This window comes from Vulpes vulpes, chromosome 2, assembly GCF_048418805.1.
Source record: "Vulpes vulpes isolate BD-2025 chromosome 2, VulVul3, whole genome shotgun sequence".
Lineage (NCBI taxonomy): Eukaryota > Metazoa > Chordata > Mammalia > Carnivora > Canidae > Vulpes > Vulpes vulpes.
The window spans coordinates 48,371,653-48,388,390 of NC_132781.1; the positions used below are offsets into that span (position 1 = coordinate 48,371,653).

The following is a 16,738-nucleotide window of genomic DNA, read 5'->3' on the forward strand; positions in this document are numbered from 1 at the left end:
CCCACCCCCACTCCCTAGAGCCAAACACAGACACCAAAAGATGTCCCTGGCTCTGAGAGGTAGGGGCCCAGCTCTTGGCATGTTCCCTTTCTTCACCCCTTCTCTCTCAATGAGAAGGAATCATTGCTGGGGGGTTAGTTTATCCACAGCCAGCTGCAGGTCCACATCTCCCTCTGTTCCGGGACTGAGGCCCACAGTAGAGGGAACACTAGGCCTAGGCACACTTACATCCCTGGGTCCTCACAGAAGGATATATTGGGGGCTCTTGGGAGGCCAGAGTCAGCCCCACCTCCACAGGGTCTTTGGCAGGTCTCCAAACTTATGTGGCCTGTGGCCTGTGTCCTGTGGTGGTCAGAGCTTGGAGGCTTGTGGTGCATGAGAGCAGCCAGCAGGGTAGCCAGCTCTGGTATGGCCCAGACAGCTCAAGGACCCTTCAGGGAGGAAAGAATTCAGCAAGGGGCTGCAGCCAGAAAGCCTGGCTCCCGCCATCTACCCCCATCCGCCAGTTGGGTGCATGAGAGGCAGTTTCTAAATATTCAGAAATCTGTGAGCTAGGTTTTGCACAGCTGGGAGTTTGAAGTTGGGTACAGTGGAAGCAGTTACACCAGGGAAATCATCAAACTCTGCAAATCAGCACTTATTTTTCCCCTTTGAATGAGTTTGCCAGCATACCACCATGTCTCCCATGCTTTTGTCTTGAGTCTCTGGCACAGATTCCAAATGTTCAGGGATGGAGCGGAGGCTGTGACTGACCACCAGACCTCAGCCCCCTCCCGTGGGTGAGCCCCTCCTGGGCTCTGTTGTCCATTTTATTCTGTGAGCCTCTTTCATCAAAGGGGTGGGGGGTGATGCAGCCACAGAAGGCCTGGGCCTTGCTTGACCTGCTACTAGAGGTGAACCTGCCTGGACTTGGACCCCTCTGAATCCTCTTCAGTCAAATTATGTGGAGAGGACTCAGGGCCCTGGGTGGAGAGGAAGGCCCAGTCTGCCCCAGGCCTCCCTTGAGGAGGTGCTCCTGTGGGGGCCACAGCTCCTCCCCCTCCCCCATGCTTCAGGAGGGGCTGTGAGTCACAGGTGCAGCCCTCTTTGGCTCAGTGGATTGGGAGACTGGCCGAGGGGTCATTACAAAATCCCAGCAGCCCACTCCAGGTTCATCCCTGGGATTTTGGCTGGATCAGAAACTAGGACAAGAACCCATTTCTACATCCTCTCTGGAGGAAAATCCCTGGGCTTGAGAGCCCCTTATGGACACATTCAGCCAAGAGGAGACCAGTATGGGAGGAGGAAACTGATGGGGAGGGAGGAATGTGCAGAAGCTTTGCAGAAACCTTGCCCATGGCCAGTCCAGTGAGCAGATGGTGGGGTAGCCTCCAGTGCTTACCTGCTGTGAAGGCCTGCCTCCAAATTTGGATGGGGGAAACGGGCTGGCAGACGTGGACTGGTTGGAGTCAGGCTCTCTGTCCTTTGATCCGGGGAGGCCCAAGGATGCCCAGGGTCCTGCTGCAGACACCAACAGTGCTGGCTTGCTCTCTCATCCTGATCTTGTCCACATGGTTCTACTGCCTGCCTCCACCACGAGATCCTCCTATCCCTGTTCCCATCCTCTCTGACTGGCCAAGTCCCACTTTTCCCAAAAGCCATCTTCCCGGCATCACAAAGTCCCCCACTGGATCCTACTATGGACAAGACTGAGCATTTACTTCCCTCAACAGACATTTGCTGAGCCCTGCCATGCTCTAGGTGCTGCTCTGAGTGCTAGGGGTACCGCAGGGGGAAACTCAGACCCCTGACTCAAAGCTACAGCAAACGAACAAGTACCTCTGAGAGATTAGAGTGGGAGGTAGGGAGTAATGGCGATGTGTTGCAGTTTTAACGTGATTTCTTTGACATGCATCTCTTCAAAGTGGGGGCCTGCTGCCTTGCCCCTTGAATATGGACTGGACTTGGCCACTTTTCTGCTGAGTGGAAGGTGGCAAAAGTGACAGTGTGTGAAATCCGGGGTGAGGTTCTGAAAGGACAGCTTCTCTCTGGCACTATCAGTCAATCCCAGGCCATCTGCTCTGCTTTGGGGAGCCATCTGACTGCCATGCTCTGAGAGCATTCACTTGTGGTGGGAGATGCCAGCGTGGAGATTAACCCCATGCCAGGAGCCTCCTACTAACCAGCACCCACTTGGAAACTCCAGAGGCCCTCCAGCCCCAGCCAAGCCTGCAGATGACCGCAGTCCTGGCTACCATCTTGATTGTCACATCATGAGATACCTTGAGCCTGAACCACTCTGCTCAAGGATTCCCAACCACATGGGGATCCCTGGGTGGCTCAGCAGTTTGGCGCCTGCCTTTGGCCCAGGGCGCGATCCTGGAGTTCCAGGATCGAGTCCCATGCCGGGTTCCCAGCATGGAGCCTGCTTCTCCCTCCTCCTGTGTCTCTGCCTCTCTCTCTCTCTTTCTCTCTCTGTCTATCATAAATAAATAAATAAATCTTAAAAAAAAAAAAAAAAAAGGATTCCGGACCACAGAAACTGTGAGGGGAAAATGAATGTTTATTGTAGTTTTATTTTTATTTTTATTTTTTCACTCAGAACACTTTTAATAATGCACATGAAAAAAGTATTCATCTTACAGATTGTTCCGCAATCCAAATATACAATAGCTTGGAAAACAATGTATAGAAAAACAAAAGCCAATGTAAAAAGACAGATTTAAACAACTAGAACAGTACAGGTTTTATGTGGCTCTGATTTTACAGTTTTCTTACTGCATCATCTATGTCAGAAATCTGTCCCTTCAGCTGGGTCCATTGCTCAGGATTTAAAGAAATACCTTTCCTTCCAGGTTTAATTTCGCCTTCTGGATCTATCCAATATTCTCTAATATCAATTAAGACTTTCCCTTTAAAATCCTGAACACTGATGTACCTCATTTTTCCAGTCTGAAACATGTTACATCTCTGCTGCTGCTGCTCTGCTTAGAGGATGACAGGGCTCTTGAAGTTTTGCCAGTCTTTTGCTTCTTCACAGGTTTTTCTGGAGTAACTTGCTTTTTCCTCTTTAACCTTTTTGTCAACCTCACCATCAGAATCACTGCCAGAAGAGCTTGAAGAAACAAGGTCCTTTGATTTAGGCATTGCTCCACTCTTGCTGCTGAACTGCCTTCTGCTTGCTTGCTCGCAACTCTATTGTAGTTTTAAATGCTGAGTTTTGGGGGGTAATTCATTACTCAGCAACAGATGACTGACTAGTCAATACATGTTGCTATTTTAGGGTATTCTTCCCCTAAAAGATGTCTGAGAAATATCTGAATGCTAGGAGAAAGCAGGCCAGGCAAATTTCTGAGGAAAGAGTATTCCTGGAAGAGGCGAAGGCAAATGCAAAAGCCCTGGGGTGGAAATGTGGCATGGAGCAGAGTGAGTGGGGGGAGGACAATTAGAGAGGAAGCCAGAGAGGTCATCGGCCACGTCCTGTGGGACTGAGTAGGCTGTGAGCAAGCCTTCGGCCTTATTTGAAGTGAGATGAGAAGCCATTGGAGAGATTAGATAGGGAGAGTAACACAGTCCAATTTACTTTTTAGAAAAGACCACCTGGCTGCTACATGGCAAACCAGTGACCAACTAGTAAGTAAATGGGATCAGCCACATGCCAGGTGGGAGCCATCAGGTGACAGACATGGAATGAGGAGGGGGAGGAGCCATAAATATTAAATTTAAGTTTCTCCCCCTCCCCAGCAACTGAGAGAATGGTGAATGATACAGGTCCATAGGGTTTTTGAAGTAGGAAACAAGATTTTAACATTTTAATCAAGGTTCCACTAAGATCCTGCAAATTTTGATAAGCCTATGTTTTTATTTTCATTCAGCTAGACATATTTTTCCATTCTAATTTCCCTCGTGATTTCTTCCTTGATTTATTGGTTATGTAGGAGTCCATTATTTAATTTTCAGATATTTGGATCTTTTCCAGATATATTTCTGCTATCAATGTTTACTATAGTTTCAGTATGGTCAGAGAACACACATTGGATGATTTTGAATACATTGAGACTTGTTCTCTTGTCCATAATATAGTTTTTTTGGTGAATGTTCTATACAGACTAAAGGACAGTGTGTGTTCTTTTGTCACAGGGCAAGAGTTCTAATAAATGTGAAGGTGTCTCACTGCAGTTCTGATTGGCATCTCCCTGCTGACTCACGATGCTGAGTCTTCTCACATGCTTGCTGCCCTTACATATGTTTTCTTTAGAGAAGCATCGGTTTGGGTCTGTTGCCCATCTGAATTGGGTTGATTATCTTCTTAATATTGGGCTGGAGGGGCTCTTAATACATTCTGGATAAAATTTTTGCATTAGGTACATGTTTTACAAATATTTTCTCCAAGCTTCTTGTGTTTTCATTTTCTTAGCATTGTCTCCAAAGTGCAGGAGTTTTAAAAGTTTCGATGAATTCCAAGGGCACTTGGGTGGCTCAGTCATTAAGCATCTGCCTTTGGCTCAGGTCCTGGGATGGAGCCTGCATCAGGCGCCCTGCTCAGCAAGGAGTCTGCTTCTCCTTCTGTTCCTCTCCCTAACTCATGAGCATGCCTCCTCGTTCTCTCTCACTCTCTCTCTCTCTCTCATAAATAAGGTCTTAAAAAAAAGATTTTATTTATTTATTCATGAGAGACACACAGAGAGAGAGGCAGAGACACAGGCAGAAGAAGCAGCCTCCCTGTAGGGAGCCCGATGTTGGACTCCATCCCAGGACTCTGGAATCACGATCTGAGTCAAAGGCAGATGCTCAACTGCTGAGTCACCCAGGCGTTCTGAATAAATAAGGTCTTAAATAAAAGTTTTGATGAAGTCCAATTATAAAAATTTTAGCTCTTACGTTTAGGTCTCTGATATATCTTGAGTCTTACAATTTTTTTTTGTATGGTATGAGGCAAAATCTAAACGTATCCATTTTTATGTGAATATCCAATTGGCCCAGCACCATTTATTGAAAAGATACTTTCCCATTGAATTGTCTATCTGCCTTTGTAGAAAATCAGTTGGCCTGGGGCACCAGGGTGGTTCAGTCAGTTGAACATCTGGCTCATGGTTTCAGCTCAGGTCATAATCTCAGGGTTGTGGGATTGAGCTCCACAATGAGCTCCATGCTTAGTGGGGAGTCTGCTCAAGATTCTCTCCCTCTGTCCCCTGCTTCCTCACTCATGTGCTCTCTCTTTCAAATAAATAGATTTTTAAAAATATTTAATTGATTTATTCATGAGAGACACACACAGAGAGAGAGGGAGAGGCAGAGGCAGAGGCAGAGGGAGAAGCAGGCGCCATGCAGGGAGCCCAACGTGGGACTCTACCCCAGGCCTCCAGGATCACACCCTTGGCTGAAGGCAGCACTAAACTGCTGAGCCACCCGAGCTGCCCAATAAATGAATCAGAAAGGAAGAAAGGAAGAAAGGAAGAAAGGAAGAAAAGAAAAGAAAAAAGAAAAGAAAAGAAAACCAATTGGCTTAAGTGAAAAGATTACTTCTAGAACCTCAGTTCTGGTCCATTGATCCATGTGTTCATTATTGTGCCAGGATCACACTGTGAGCTTTGTAAGCCTTGTACTATATTTTGTAATCAACTAGAGTGAGGCTTCCAACCTCAATCTTCTCAAAGTTGTTTTGGCCCTTCTGGGTCCTTTGTATTCATATAAAAATTTTAAGATGAATGTGTCCATTTCTTGTAAGATCTGATAGAGATCACACTGAATTTAGAGATCAATTTGTGGAAAACTGTTAGCTTCCCAATGCTGAGTCCTTTGGTGCATGTGTCTAACTCTCAGCAATGCTTTGTAGATTGTAATGCACAGATCTTGCTGTTCTCTTGTTAAATTTATTCCTAAGTCTTTTATTCTCTCTGATGCAATGTTTTCTTACTTTTATTTCTGACCTAATTCATTGCTAATTTGTAGAAATAAATTGACTTTTGAGTATGGGTCTTTCCAAACTCTTTTATTTGTTCAGCCAGTTTTGTTGTTGTCCTTAGCATTTTCTATAGGGTCATGCTGTTTATCAGCAGATCGTTTTCCTTCTTCCTTTCCAGTCCAATTCCTTTTTTTCTTTTCTTTTCTCTTCTCTTCTTTCTCTTCTCTTCTCTTCTCTTCTCTTCTCTTCTCTTCTCTTCTCTTCTCTTCTCTTCTTCTCTTCTCTCTCTTCTCTTCTCTTCTTTTCTTCCTTTTTTTTTCCTGAGTGAACTAGATGGAACCTCCTTGCCTTGTTCCCAGTTTTACAAGAGAAGTATTATTTGGTCTTTCACCATTATGTCATACAGTGTTAGCTGTAGGATTTGGCAAGTGCCCTTACCAGGTTGAGGAAGTGCTCTTCTATCCCTAATTTGAGGATATTTATTATGAATGGGTGTTGGGTTTTGTAAAATGCTTTCTCTGCATCTATTGAGAATGTTTGGTTTTTTTAAAAAATATTTTATTTATTTATTTTAAAGATTTTTTTTATTTATTTATGAGAGACACACACACAGAGAGAAGCAGAGACACAGGCAGAGGGAGAAGCAGGGTCCCTGAGGGGAACCTGATGCGGAATCTGATGCGGGACTCAACCCTAGGACCTGGGAACATGACCTGAGCCCAAGGCAGACACTCAATCCCTGAGCCACCCAGGCATCCCTCTACTGAGAATGTTGTGTAGTTTTTGTACTTTATTATATTAATATGGTTTATAACCTTAAAATTTTAAAATATTTTATTTATTTATTCATGAGAGACAGAGAGAGAGAGAGAGAGAGAGAGATTGAGAGAGAGAGAGGTAGAGAGGCAGAGACACAGGCAGATGGAGAAGGAGGCTCCATGCAGGGAGCCTGATGTGGAACTCAATTCCGGGACTCCAGGATCAAGCCCTGGGCTGAAGGCAGGTGCTAAACAGCTGAGCCACCCAGGGATCCCCAATAACATTAATTTTTGGATTATGTTGGATCCAAACCAACATAATGGATGTTATGGATGTTAAACCAACCTTACATTCCTGGAATAGATCCTACTGGGTCAGGATATACAATCCTTTTTATATGTTGCTGAATTGTTTGCTATTGTTTGATAGAGAATTTTTGCATTAGTAGGGGACATTTGTCTGTAGTTTCTTGTGACGCTGCTGTCTGGTTTTGGTGTCAGGTTAATAATGCTGGCCTCATAGAATGAGTTGGAGAGTGTTTCATCCTTTTCTATTTTCTAGAAGAGTTCATGAAGAGTTGGTGTTAATTCTTCTTTGAAATTTTGGTGAAATTCACCAGTAAAAGCCTGGGGTTTTTTAGGGGGAAGAACGGAGGAAGGTTTTCAAGTCACTATTCTAATTTCCTTACATGCATATTCATATTTTCTGTTTCTTCTTGCATCAGTTTTGGGAATTTGTACCTTTTTTAGGAATTTGTCCTTTTCACCTAAACTGTTTGATTTATTGACATAAAGTTGTTGAAAATATTCCCTTATGATCCTTTGGATTTCTGTAAGGTTGGTACTGATGTCTCCTCTTCTATTCCTTTTTTCCTTTCTTTTTTAAAGATTTTAAAGAAGAAAATCTTTAAATATTTAAATCTTTTTTATTTTTTAATCTTTTTAAAAGATTTTATTTTTTAAGTCATCTCTACACCCATTTGGGGCTCGAGCTCATACCCCTGAGAACAAGAGTTGCAGGCTCCACCGACCAAGCAGGCCGGGCACTCCTTCCATCACCCATTCTTTTTGTTTGTTTGTTTGTTTTAAGATTTTATTTATTTATTCATGAGACACACACACACACACAGAGAAGCAGAGGCACAAGCAGAGGGAGAAGCAGTCTCCATGCGGGGAGCCTGATGTGGGATTCGATCCCGGGACTCCAGGATCACGTCCTGGGCCAAAGGCAGGCATTAAACCGCGGAGCCACCCAGGGATCCCCCCATCACCTATTCTTGATTTTCTTTTCTTTTTTTTTTTTTATGATAGAGAGAGAGAGAGAGGCAGAGACACAGGTAGAGGGAGAAGCAGGCTCCATGCACCGGGAGCCCGATGTGGGACTCGATCCCGGGTCTCCAGGATCGCGCCCTGGGCCAAAGGCAGGCACCAAACCGCTGCGCCACCCAGGGATCCCGATTTTATTTTTTCTTGATCAGTCTAGATAAACCTTTATTAATTTTGTTGGCCATCCCAAAGATATAACTTTCTGTTTCATTTTCTCGGTCATTTTTTTCTGATTTGTTTCACTGATCTCTTTAGCCTTTATTCTTTTCTTCTTGCTTTGGGTTTAGTTGGCTCTTTTCCCCCAGCTTCTTAAGGTAGGCACTTGGGTCATAAATTTTGAGAGCTCTCATCTCCTCTGATATATTTATACTTAAACATTTCCCTCTAAGCTCTGCTTTTAGCTGCACTTTATACATTTCAACATTTTTGTTGGTTTGTTTTCATTCAATTGAAAGTATTTTCTAATTTCTCTGTGATTTCTTTCTTGATCCCTGGTTCCTCTAAAAGTATGTTGTTTTAATTTATGGATTAATTTAATTTAATTTTAATTTATGGATTTCCGGGATCCCTGGGTGGCGCAGCGGTTTGGCGCCTGCCTTTGGCCCAGGGCGCGATCCTGGAGACCCAGGATCGAGTCCCACGTGGGGTTCCTGGTGCATGGAGCCTGCTTCTCCCTCTGCCTCTGTTTCTGCCTCTGTGTGTGTGTGTGTGTGTGTGTGTGTGTGTGTGTGACTATCATAAATAAAAAAAATTATGGATTTCCAAAATCTTTCTTCTTTTTAATTTGGTACTTTTTAAAAAATATTTATTCATTTATTTGAGGAGGAGGGGGAGAGTGTGGAGGGGAGGGGTAAGGGGAGGGGTCTTATGCAACTCCCTGCCGAGCTCAGACCTCCAACAGGGCTTGATCCCAGACCCCCAACAGGGCTTGATCCCAGGACCCGTGACATCAATTTACCCCAGTGGAAAATGAGAGCCGGACACTCAACTGACCCAACCACCCAGGCGTTCCTTTTCTTCTTTTTTATTTCTAGTTTTATTCCATTATGATTAAAGTATATTGAATGACTTCATATATTTTAAATTTATATAGACCTGTTTCATGGACTAGCATATGTTCTACACTGGAGAACGTCCCATATACACGTGAGAAAAATGTATCACTTGCTGCGGTTGGGTAGAGTGTTGTATAGATGCCAGTGAGGTCAGATTGGCTGCTAGCATCGTTCAAGTCTTCTTAACCCTTGCTGACACTCTGCTTACTTGTTCTACCCATATTGAGAGTTAGGTATTAAATATTATTTGTCAATTGTCTATTTCTTCATTTCTGTAAGTTTTTTTAAAAAAAGATTTTATTTATTTATCTATTTATTTGAGAAAGAGAGAGCACTGAGCATGAGTGAGGTTGGGGGAGGGCCAGAGGGAAAGGGAGGATCTCAAGCAGAGTCTGCACACAGCTCAGGGCCTGGCCTGGGTGTCCATCTCACAGCCCTGAGATCACGACCTGACCAAAACCAGGAGTCAGATGCTTAGCCTACTGAGACATCTAGGTGCTCCTAGTTCTGGAAGTTTTTGCTTCATGTATTTTGGAGAGTCTGTTTTTAGGTGCTTATTTGTCTTATTGTTAAGTTGGAAAATGCTATGGGAACAACAAGCATGAATGAACTGGCATGTTTATGCTAATATCAGATGAAATTGGCTTTCCTTCAAAACAGTGTTGGGATGCCTGGGTGGCTCAGTGGTTGAGCATCTGCCTTTGGCCCAGGGCGTGATCCTGGAGTCCCGGGATCAAGTCCCATGTCGGGCTCCCTGCATGGAGCCTGCTTCTTCCTCTGTCTGTGTCTCTGCCTCTCTCTCTTTCTGTCTCTTATGAATAAATAAAATCTTTAAAACAAAACAAAACAAAACTGTTACTGGAAGCAGAGTTCCATTGCCTGTCAGTATTTGGAAGGTGTGCCTTTGCTTTCTGGTATCAGGGTTATGGTGGCTGTGGCTGACCTGCTTTTCCTTTCTGAATTATTTTAAGACCTTCACTGATCGTTGGAACTCTGAAATGTCACAAGATGTATTCAGAAGTGGGTTTTGTTCATCTGTCCTCCATGGCCTGAAACCAGAAGGTTTTCAGCTGCCAAATGTCTTCTGTTAGGCTCCCTTCTACTTCCCTATTCTCCTTCTCACCTGATTGACCCTCAAGGATTCCAAGGACAGCCTGTTGGACCAGTAGTGGCAGCAGCAGCTCCCTTGGAAGATGTGGGAACTGGAGAAACTCAGGCTTCACCCCAGAATCCCAGGGTCAGAATATGCATTTTTAAGATCTGCAGGTGGCTTGTCTGCATGAAAAGATCTGAGAAGCGCTAGGGTAGGCCTCCATGTTTTTTCTTTCATGGTATGTTTTTGCCACCATCACCCTTTTTGTTTTTCGCTCCATATGCCAGTATTCCACTATTTTGTGGAATTTTATCAGCAGCAATATTTTTAATTACCAAGAGCCTCTCTTGTTCCTTTTCTTTTATAGCAATTTATTCCCATTCAATATATGTGATACCTCCTTGAATCTCTCAGAGCATTTTAACCCCAGTGATCCTGGATCCTGTTTCAGGGGCACTGCTCTCCTTGCTTCTGTAGGTCTCTTCCAGACACTGGTTTCCTTCACCTCTGAGTCAGCCTTGGTTGAACCCTCCTGGTCCAGAAAGAGTGGGCCAGGCTCCTCTGTGGCTGCCATGCAGCTTGTCTGCTTGTCCCCCCTGATTGTGAAGGCTGCAGGGGCTTTCGGGCAGCAGGTGGGAGCTGCCTGAGGCTGGGCAATCCCTAGGTGCTGGGGTGAAGGGGTGTGGTGGACATGGACGTGTGCTGCCAGGAAAGGCTTGCTACCCATTGAGTACAGTGTGGCCGGCAGACAACCCCAGCCATCGGCTCTTTCGGGATCAGCCTCACCTATAGGAACTGTCACACACCGGCACACCCTCCCCAATTCCCAGTGACTCAGGTGAAGGTACAAAAAGCCTGACCAAGGCGTGGCAGACTGCCTTTGCAGCTGATTGCTCGCTCCCATCCTGTCCAGTGTGGTACCCCAACTGCTTTCCTGTATCCCAAACTCTACTTCATCATCTTCTTCCAGAGAACTCCAGCTGGGATGGCAGACCCTTGGACTGGCCTGAGAAAGTGGGAAGTAACATGGGGCTTGGAGCCTGGGTGGGGACCACACCGCTGGCACAGGTACCGTGGAGCTGAAGGCCCTGTGCCCCAGGCATCTGTGCAGCCTTTGAAGTTGCACAGGGATGGACCAACTGAGTGCTAAGTGTTTGACAGCAAGATAATGAACACGTGGGGTCAGGATCAGGCCAGGTGGGGCCCTTGTTCACTTACACAGTTCTCACTCCCTCAGGGGTGGTGGGAAACCCCTAATGCTCAGGACCGCTGGCCCCCAAGGACAGTTACATGCAGCCAAGGCAGGCCTGCTGAACAAGGGTTGGAGGCCCAGTTGGGAAGCCTGGGGCTGCACACTTACAGCCTGACACTTGGACTTTTCTAAAGCTTCTGAACCTGCAGACGTGGTGCCACCCACCCTGAGGGGAATAATGCAGACATTCAGTTTCCTCCCCTGAGACTGCATCTTAGGAACCGGTTACCCTCCTTTCACAAGGCCTTTGCTGGGCAGAATCCAGCAGCAACCAGCCAGTCAGGTTGGCACCTGGGGGACCAGGGACCCCACCTGAGGAGCTTCAGGATCTAGCCAGTGGATGTGAGCGGGGTGGGGGCCGGGCTGTGGGTGTGGAGACCTGGGGCATCTGAGGAGTGGCTAGCAGATTACTAGACATGGAAGGTCCTGAATTTGGGAGTTTTGTTCTAGATGCTGGATTCGAAACGTCACAAGAACCCTGAGGTCCAGGCTGGAAGTCTCCAGGAGATGTGCGGTGCAGAGGCCACTGTCACCATGGAAGAGAGCAAGGACAGGATGGGGACCTGGGGAGCAGAAAGGCTGGATGGGCTGCAAGGCTGACACAGACCCACATGGACTCCAGATGTCAGGGCTACCAGCTCTGGGTGGGACGCGAGACCAGCTGACCTGACAGCATACGAACCATCAGGAGTGTGAAGGTTGGGGCACCAGGGGGAGAGTCAAGCAGGCTGTAAGTGAGGAAGGCTGCTGCATAGCACCAGGGCCAGTGTCCTTTGAGAAACAGCACTGGGGACTGGCAGGGACACACAGGAGCATCCGGGCAGAGGAATGGCCTCCCAGGACTCATGGCAGTATGGTCAGGAAACTCCCACATTCCTAGAGCTTCTGGGAGGACCATGAGTTCCTGCTTCCAACTGTGGACAGAGGGGAAAATGGGAGCCAGAGGCCCTGCTGGGAGGAGCACGGACCCTCCTCTGCAACCCCCTCTGCCTGCTACCATCACTGCTGCTCCATCATATGCGCCCCAGGAGGACCTACCTTTTCCCCAGCATTCCAGGCTGGGGTTCTGGTGAGGGGCCAGAGCAGCTGAGCCACCCTTGCCCCAGCTGCACAAGGAAGGGGAGTCACCCATCCCCACCCCTAGACTATGCCCAGGCTCTGTGGTCCCGGCCAGTGGCCTCCCCTCTCTGGACCTTGATTCCCATCTGTCACATGAGACAACCATAGGGCTACTTGGATAGTGATGCAGAGCTGCCTCAGGTACAAGGTCCAGCCCCAAGGGGCCTCCCCTGCCTCCAGCACGCCCTGGACTAGATGGCTGAAGCCCAGCTGGAGTCCTCGAAAGGGCGGTCCTTCTCCCTCTGCAGATGGCAATGGGGGGCTGTACTGCGCGCTGTCAGACCACCAGATTCTGGAGGACATGGAGCGTCGAGGAGTGGAGTTTGTGCATGTGTACTGTGTGGACAACATCCTGGTGCGGCTGGCTGACCCGGTCTTCATTGGCTTCTGCGTGCTTCGCGGTGCAGACTGTGGGGCCAAGGTGAGGCCCCCCACCCCGGCTTGCCCCGCCCCCTCCCCCGCCCGTCCCCGGTCCACCCGGCCATGGCCCTCCTCCCAGTCCCACCCCGGTCCACCTGGCCCCGCCCCGGTCTGCCTCGCCCCGCCCCTCCTCGCCTCGGTCCACTTGGCCCGTACCCTGTCCGCCAAGCCCTTCCTCCTCCCCGCCCCCTGTCCGCCTGGCCCCGCCCCTCCTCCCAGCCCCGCCCTCGGTCTGCCGGGCCCCGCCCCGTCAGCCTTCCCAGCCCAGGCCTTGGCCACGCAGGTGGTGGAAAAGGCCTACCCAGAGGAGCCAGTGGGTGTGGTGTGCCAGGTGGACGGGGTCCCCCAGGTGGTGGAGTACAGCGAGGTCAGCCCCGAGACTGCTCAGCTTCGTGGGCCTGATGGGCACCTGCTCTACAGCCTGGGCAACATCTGCAACCACTTCTTCACCAGAGGCTTCCTCCAGATGGTCAGCAGGTGTGCTCAGCAGGTGGCCGCGGGTGGTGGCCAGAGTGGCTCCCCGGGGTGTCCTATCTGAACTGTGTCTTTCCTCCTCTTGTCATCCTGTTGTTCTCCAGCGAGTTTGAGCCCTTGCTGAAGCCACATGTGGCTGTGAAGAAGGTCCCATACGTGGATGAGGAGGGAAATCCGGTAAAGCCGATAAAACCAAACGGGATAAAGATGGAGAAGTTTGTGTTTGATGTGTTCCCGTTTGCTAAGTTAGTGGCAGAAGTCATTTATTTTTTCTTTCTTTCCTCTCTGTTTTGGTGGTGGGTTCTGAGGCCCAGCTGGGCCGGGAATGGAGGCATGTGGGGCACACAGTGGGCCACCCCCTTTGGAGTGGGGAGCAGGGGCTGTAGGCAGGCTCAGGGACAACACCAGGGGAAGCAGCCCCCGCAGTGTGAGCATGGCAGCATCTGGGGCTGTGTCCTCGGGGAGACACCCCTGCTCCTCCTGAGGCCTCTGTCTGTTCCTGGCCCGGGGTTAGGAGGTTGTTTCCAGGCCAGGGGGCTGGGGGCCTCCCCGGGGTGGGGGTTGGCTCTTACTCTGGGGTCCCAGGGTCTGGGGGTTTGGCTGGTGGGAATGGAAGGACGTCAAGCAGCCGCAGGGATCTCAGGAGCAAAGAGGCAGGTGGTGCCTGTGGCCCCTCCATAGAGGCGACTGCCCCTTCTCATCGTCACTGCAGTGCAGCCTTCACCTGCCCAGGACCAGGGCCTCTGGCCAGGACATCTGGTCACTAGTTCTCATCCACATAGGAGTTTCGTGGCCTTTGAAGTGTCTCGGGAGGAGGAGTTCTCTCCTCTGAAGAATGCTGCCTCGGATGCCAGAGACAACCCCACCGTGACCCGGCGTGCCCTGCTCATGCAGCATTACCGCTGGGCCCTGCAGGCAGGGGCCCGCTTCCTGGATGCGTGTGGGGCCCGGCTCCCTGAACTGCCCAGGTGAGTGTGGCCTCAGCGTGCTCTATCCGGGTCCATCCCCCAGCCCCAGGCTTGCCGACTCTGCTGGGCTGTGGTGTGGCCTTGTGCTCCGAGTGGCCACATGCCCTGGCCAACCTTGCGGTGACTGGGGCCTCGGGGCCAACCCCTAGAAGTCTGCTTGGGGACTGGGGGAGGTGGGTGGCTGCCACCCTTCCTGACTCACTTATGAGCTCTGAAACCAAGACCTCGGCATGACATTTGGAAAACAGCAAGGCAGGTCACTCTTCAGGGCCAGCGAAGGAAAGGATGTGAGGTTTCCATCTTCTCAGTTATCTGCAGCCCCAGCCTAACCTGGCTGCCCGGGTGCTGTGAGGGGTGCCTGCAGGGACGAGGGGGGTTTTCCCGCCCAAAGAAGAGCCTGCCACTTGGGCAGGGGCAGTTTGCGGAGGGCTCCGGGTGTGCAGAGGAAGCGGGGATTGCTGAGAAGAGACCTTGGGGAGCTGGGTCAGGCAAGGACAGCCCCAGGGCACACACCCCGGAGCAGGTGCTGACACGTGGGCTCCCACAGCCTGCCGGACGGCACAGAGCCTCCAGCCATCTGTGAGATCTCACCCTTGGTGTCCTACGCTGGAGAGGTGAGAGCCGACGGCCCCATCTAGAGCTTTCTGGGGTAGGGCATGGATGATTGGGGGGGAAGACTGGGGAGAAGTGGGTGCTGGGGTGGAAGGTCACAGCTCTGACTCAGTTTACCAATGGGGCAAATAGTTCCTTAAGTTAGAGAGGATCTTCTGGGCCATGAGTGGGGATGAGGAATCAAGATCCTCATAGGTCTCGGAGAGGCAGGAAGATGTCAGCGTTTGGGGTTCCGGCAAGGAAGACTTTATGGAAGCCTTGCTGGGGAGCGATACTGGCCCCGACCCTCTGACTGGACCTCCCTGAGCATGCCTAGAGACTCCTAGGGCCTGGGTCTAAAGGTGTCATCCAAGCCTTGTTCTGGAAGCCTCTCCGGCCCTGCCTTACTGTGGCTCAAGAACAGTTTGTGCCCCCGCTATGCACTAGATGTGAAAATGTGGCCATCATGACTTTATTGTCTCCAGGGTCTGGAGATGTACCTGCAAGGCCGCGAGTTCCGGTCCCCCTTCATCCTGGATGAGAACCAGGCCAGGGCTCTGCAGGCCTGACTGGCTCCCAGACCTGCCAACCCCAGGGCCTGAGGGCTGGGGACAGAGCTTACTCCACCAGGGTGGGGCCTCTCCCACCACCGGTTCCCATGGACACAAATGACCCTAGGCCTGCTAGAGACCTACGAGGGTTTTTTTTCTCTGGGCTCCTGGCTGCGGGAGGCAGAGGTGTGGCATCCCGTCCCGGGCCCTGCCTGGGGGGAGGGGACTGGAGGATCAATGGCCCCTTCTAGCCCTCCACGCAGCTCCCCTTGGTGAAGAGCGACAGCCACAGCCACGCATCTTCTCTGCAGATACACAGATGGGCAGGGAAGGAGGGAGGGAGGGAGGGGAGGGCGCCCCTCCCTCGCAGGGCCAGGTGTGGAAGGTGCTGCCCCCTCCCTCCCTCCCTCCCTCTCTGGCAGCCAGGTGAGGCTGGAGGGGGGTGGGTGGCACAGCCTGGCCCCCAATTTCTCACCACCCCCAGCCCACACTCAGCCTGCACACCTAAAGGGGGAGCCTCTCCCTTTCCCCAGAGGCCTCGATTCCTGCGCCACCTCTGTGGTTGGTTCAGGCCCCTGCATTTTAGGTGCTTCCACCAAGAACCAGGGGGACCAAGAACCAGGGGACCGACACTAGGGGCCTCACCACGTGGCTCCTCAGTCTGGAACGCAAGGGGCCAGAAAGAGCTCCACCCCTCGACTCTCCACCGACCGGAAGCGGGCTTTCTAGTCTGCCACACATCGTGGTGCTCTCTAGAGGGAGACGCGGCCTCCATGTCGGGGCGCAGGCTCGGGCATTGCACCCCTGCAGCCAGGCCGGGGCTGGGGGGAAAGCGGCGGGCCCGGCCCCTCGCCCCTGCCTGCTTTCCCCTCCGTAAGGCAACACAGGGGGCCACCCCCCACCCTGGCCTGCGCTGCAGCCCTCACCGCGTGGGAGCCGGGCTCGCCCCAGGAAAAGGATGTCCTCTGGACGGCGGCTTGCAGCGGGCGCTGGGCCCCCTGCATCCTGACCTGGGCCCGGGGCGGGGGCAGGGCCGCGCCCAAACCCCCCCTCCAGGAGGACTGTGTACCCCCCAGGCCCTGCCAGTCCTTCGTAACCTCAGAGGTGACCCGTGTGCCTGGGGACCCTTCCCTCGGCTGCTCCGCAGGCAAGCGGAGGGCCCGGGGCGGGGAAGGGCCGCCAAGGGGGAGGTCCCGGTCGGTCGCGGGTCTCGCCCCAGCTGCCGCTCCCCAGCGCCACAGCCCCAA

At 50.8% G+C, this 16,738-nt stretch overlaps 1 protein-coding gene and 1 pseudogene across 2 annotated transcripts; one reads left to right on the forward strand and one right to left on the reverse strand.

Moving 5' to 3' along the window:
- Nucleotides 1–2,678: 2,678 nt before the first annotated feature.
- On the reverse strand, nucleotides 2,679–3,126 carry LOC112911439 (activated RNA polymerase II transcriptional coactivator p15 pseudogene; annotated as a pseudogene).
- Nucleotides 3,127–12,535: 9,409 nt separating this feature from the next.
- Nucleotides 12,536–15,771, forward strand: LOC112911407 (UDP-N-acetylhexosamine pyrophosphorylase-like protein 1). Of its 2 annotated transcripts, XM_025987929.2 has the most exons (6): nucleotides 12,537–12,908; nucleotides 13,191–13,384; nucleotides 13,486–13,626; nucleotides 14,164–14,349; nucleotides 14,897–14,963; nucleotides 15,426–15,771. In XM_025987929.2, the coding sequence occupies exons 1-6, from the start codon at nucleotides 12,612–12,614 to the stop codon at nucleotides 15,507–15,509; spliced, it is 969 nt and encodes a 322-aa protein (XP_025843714.1). In that variant the 5' UTR covers nucleotides 12,537–12,611; the 3' UTR covers nucleotides 15,510–15,771. The 2 variants fall into 2 exon arrangements, 1 of the variants encoding a protein (XP_025843714.1); XR_003233371.2 differs by having other exon boundaries at nucleotides 12,536–12,908; nucleotides 13,486–14,349; nucleotides 15,426–15,515.
- The last annotated feature ends 967 nt before the right edge of the window (nucleotides 15,772–16,738 follow it).

Excerpts from the sequence above, each read along its gene's own strand:
- LOC112911407 (XM_025987929.2), top strand. The coding sequence starts at position 12,612 with ATGCAGAGCTGCCTCAGGTACAAGGTCCAGCCCCAAGGGGCCTCCCCT. Across the intron at positions 14,350-14,896 it reads CGGCTCCCTGAACTGCCCAG|CCTGCCGGACGGCACAGAGC; the intron begins GTGAGTGTGGCC and ends GGGCTCCCACAG. Across the intron at positions 14,964-15,425 it reads TGGTGTCCTACGCTGGAGAG|GGTCTGGAGATGTACCTGCA; the intron begins GTGAGAGCCGAC and ends TATTGTCTCCAG.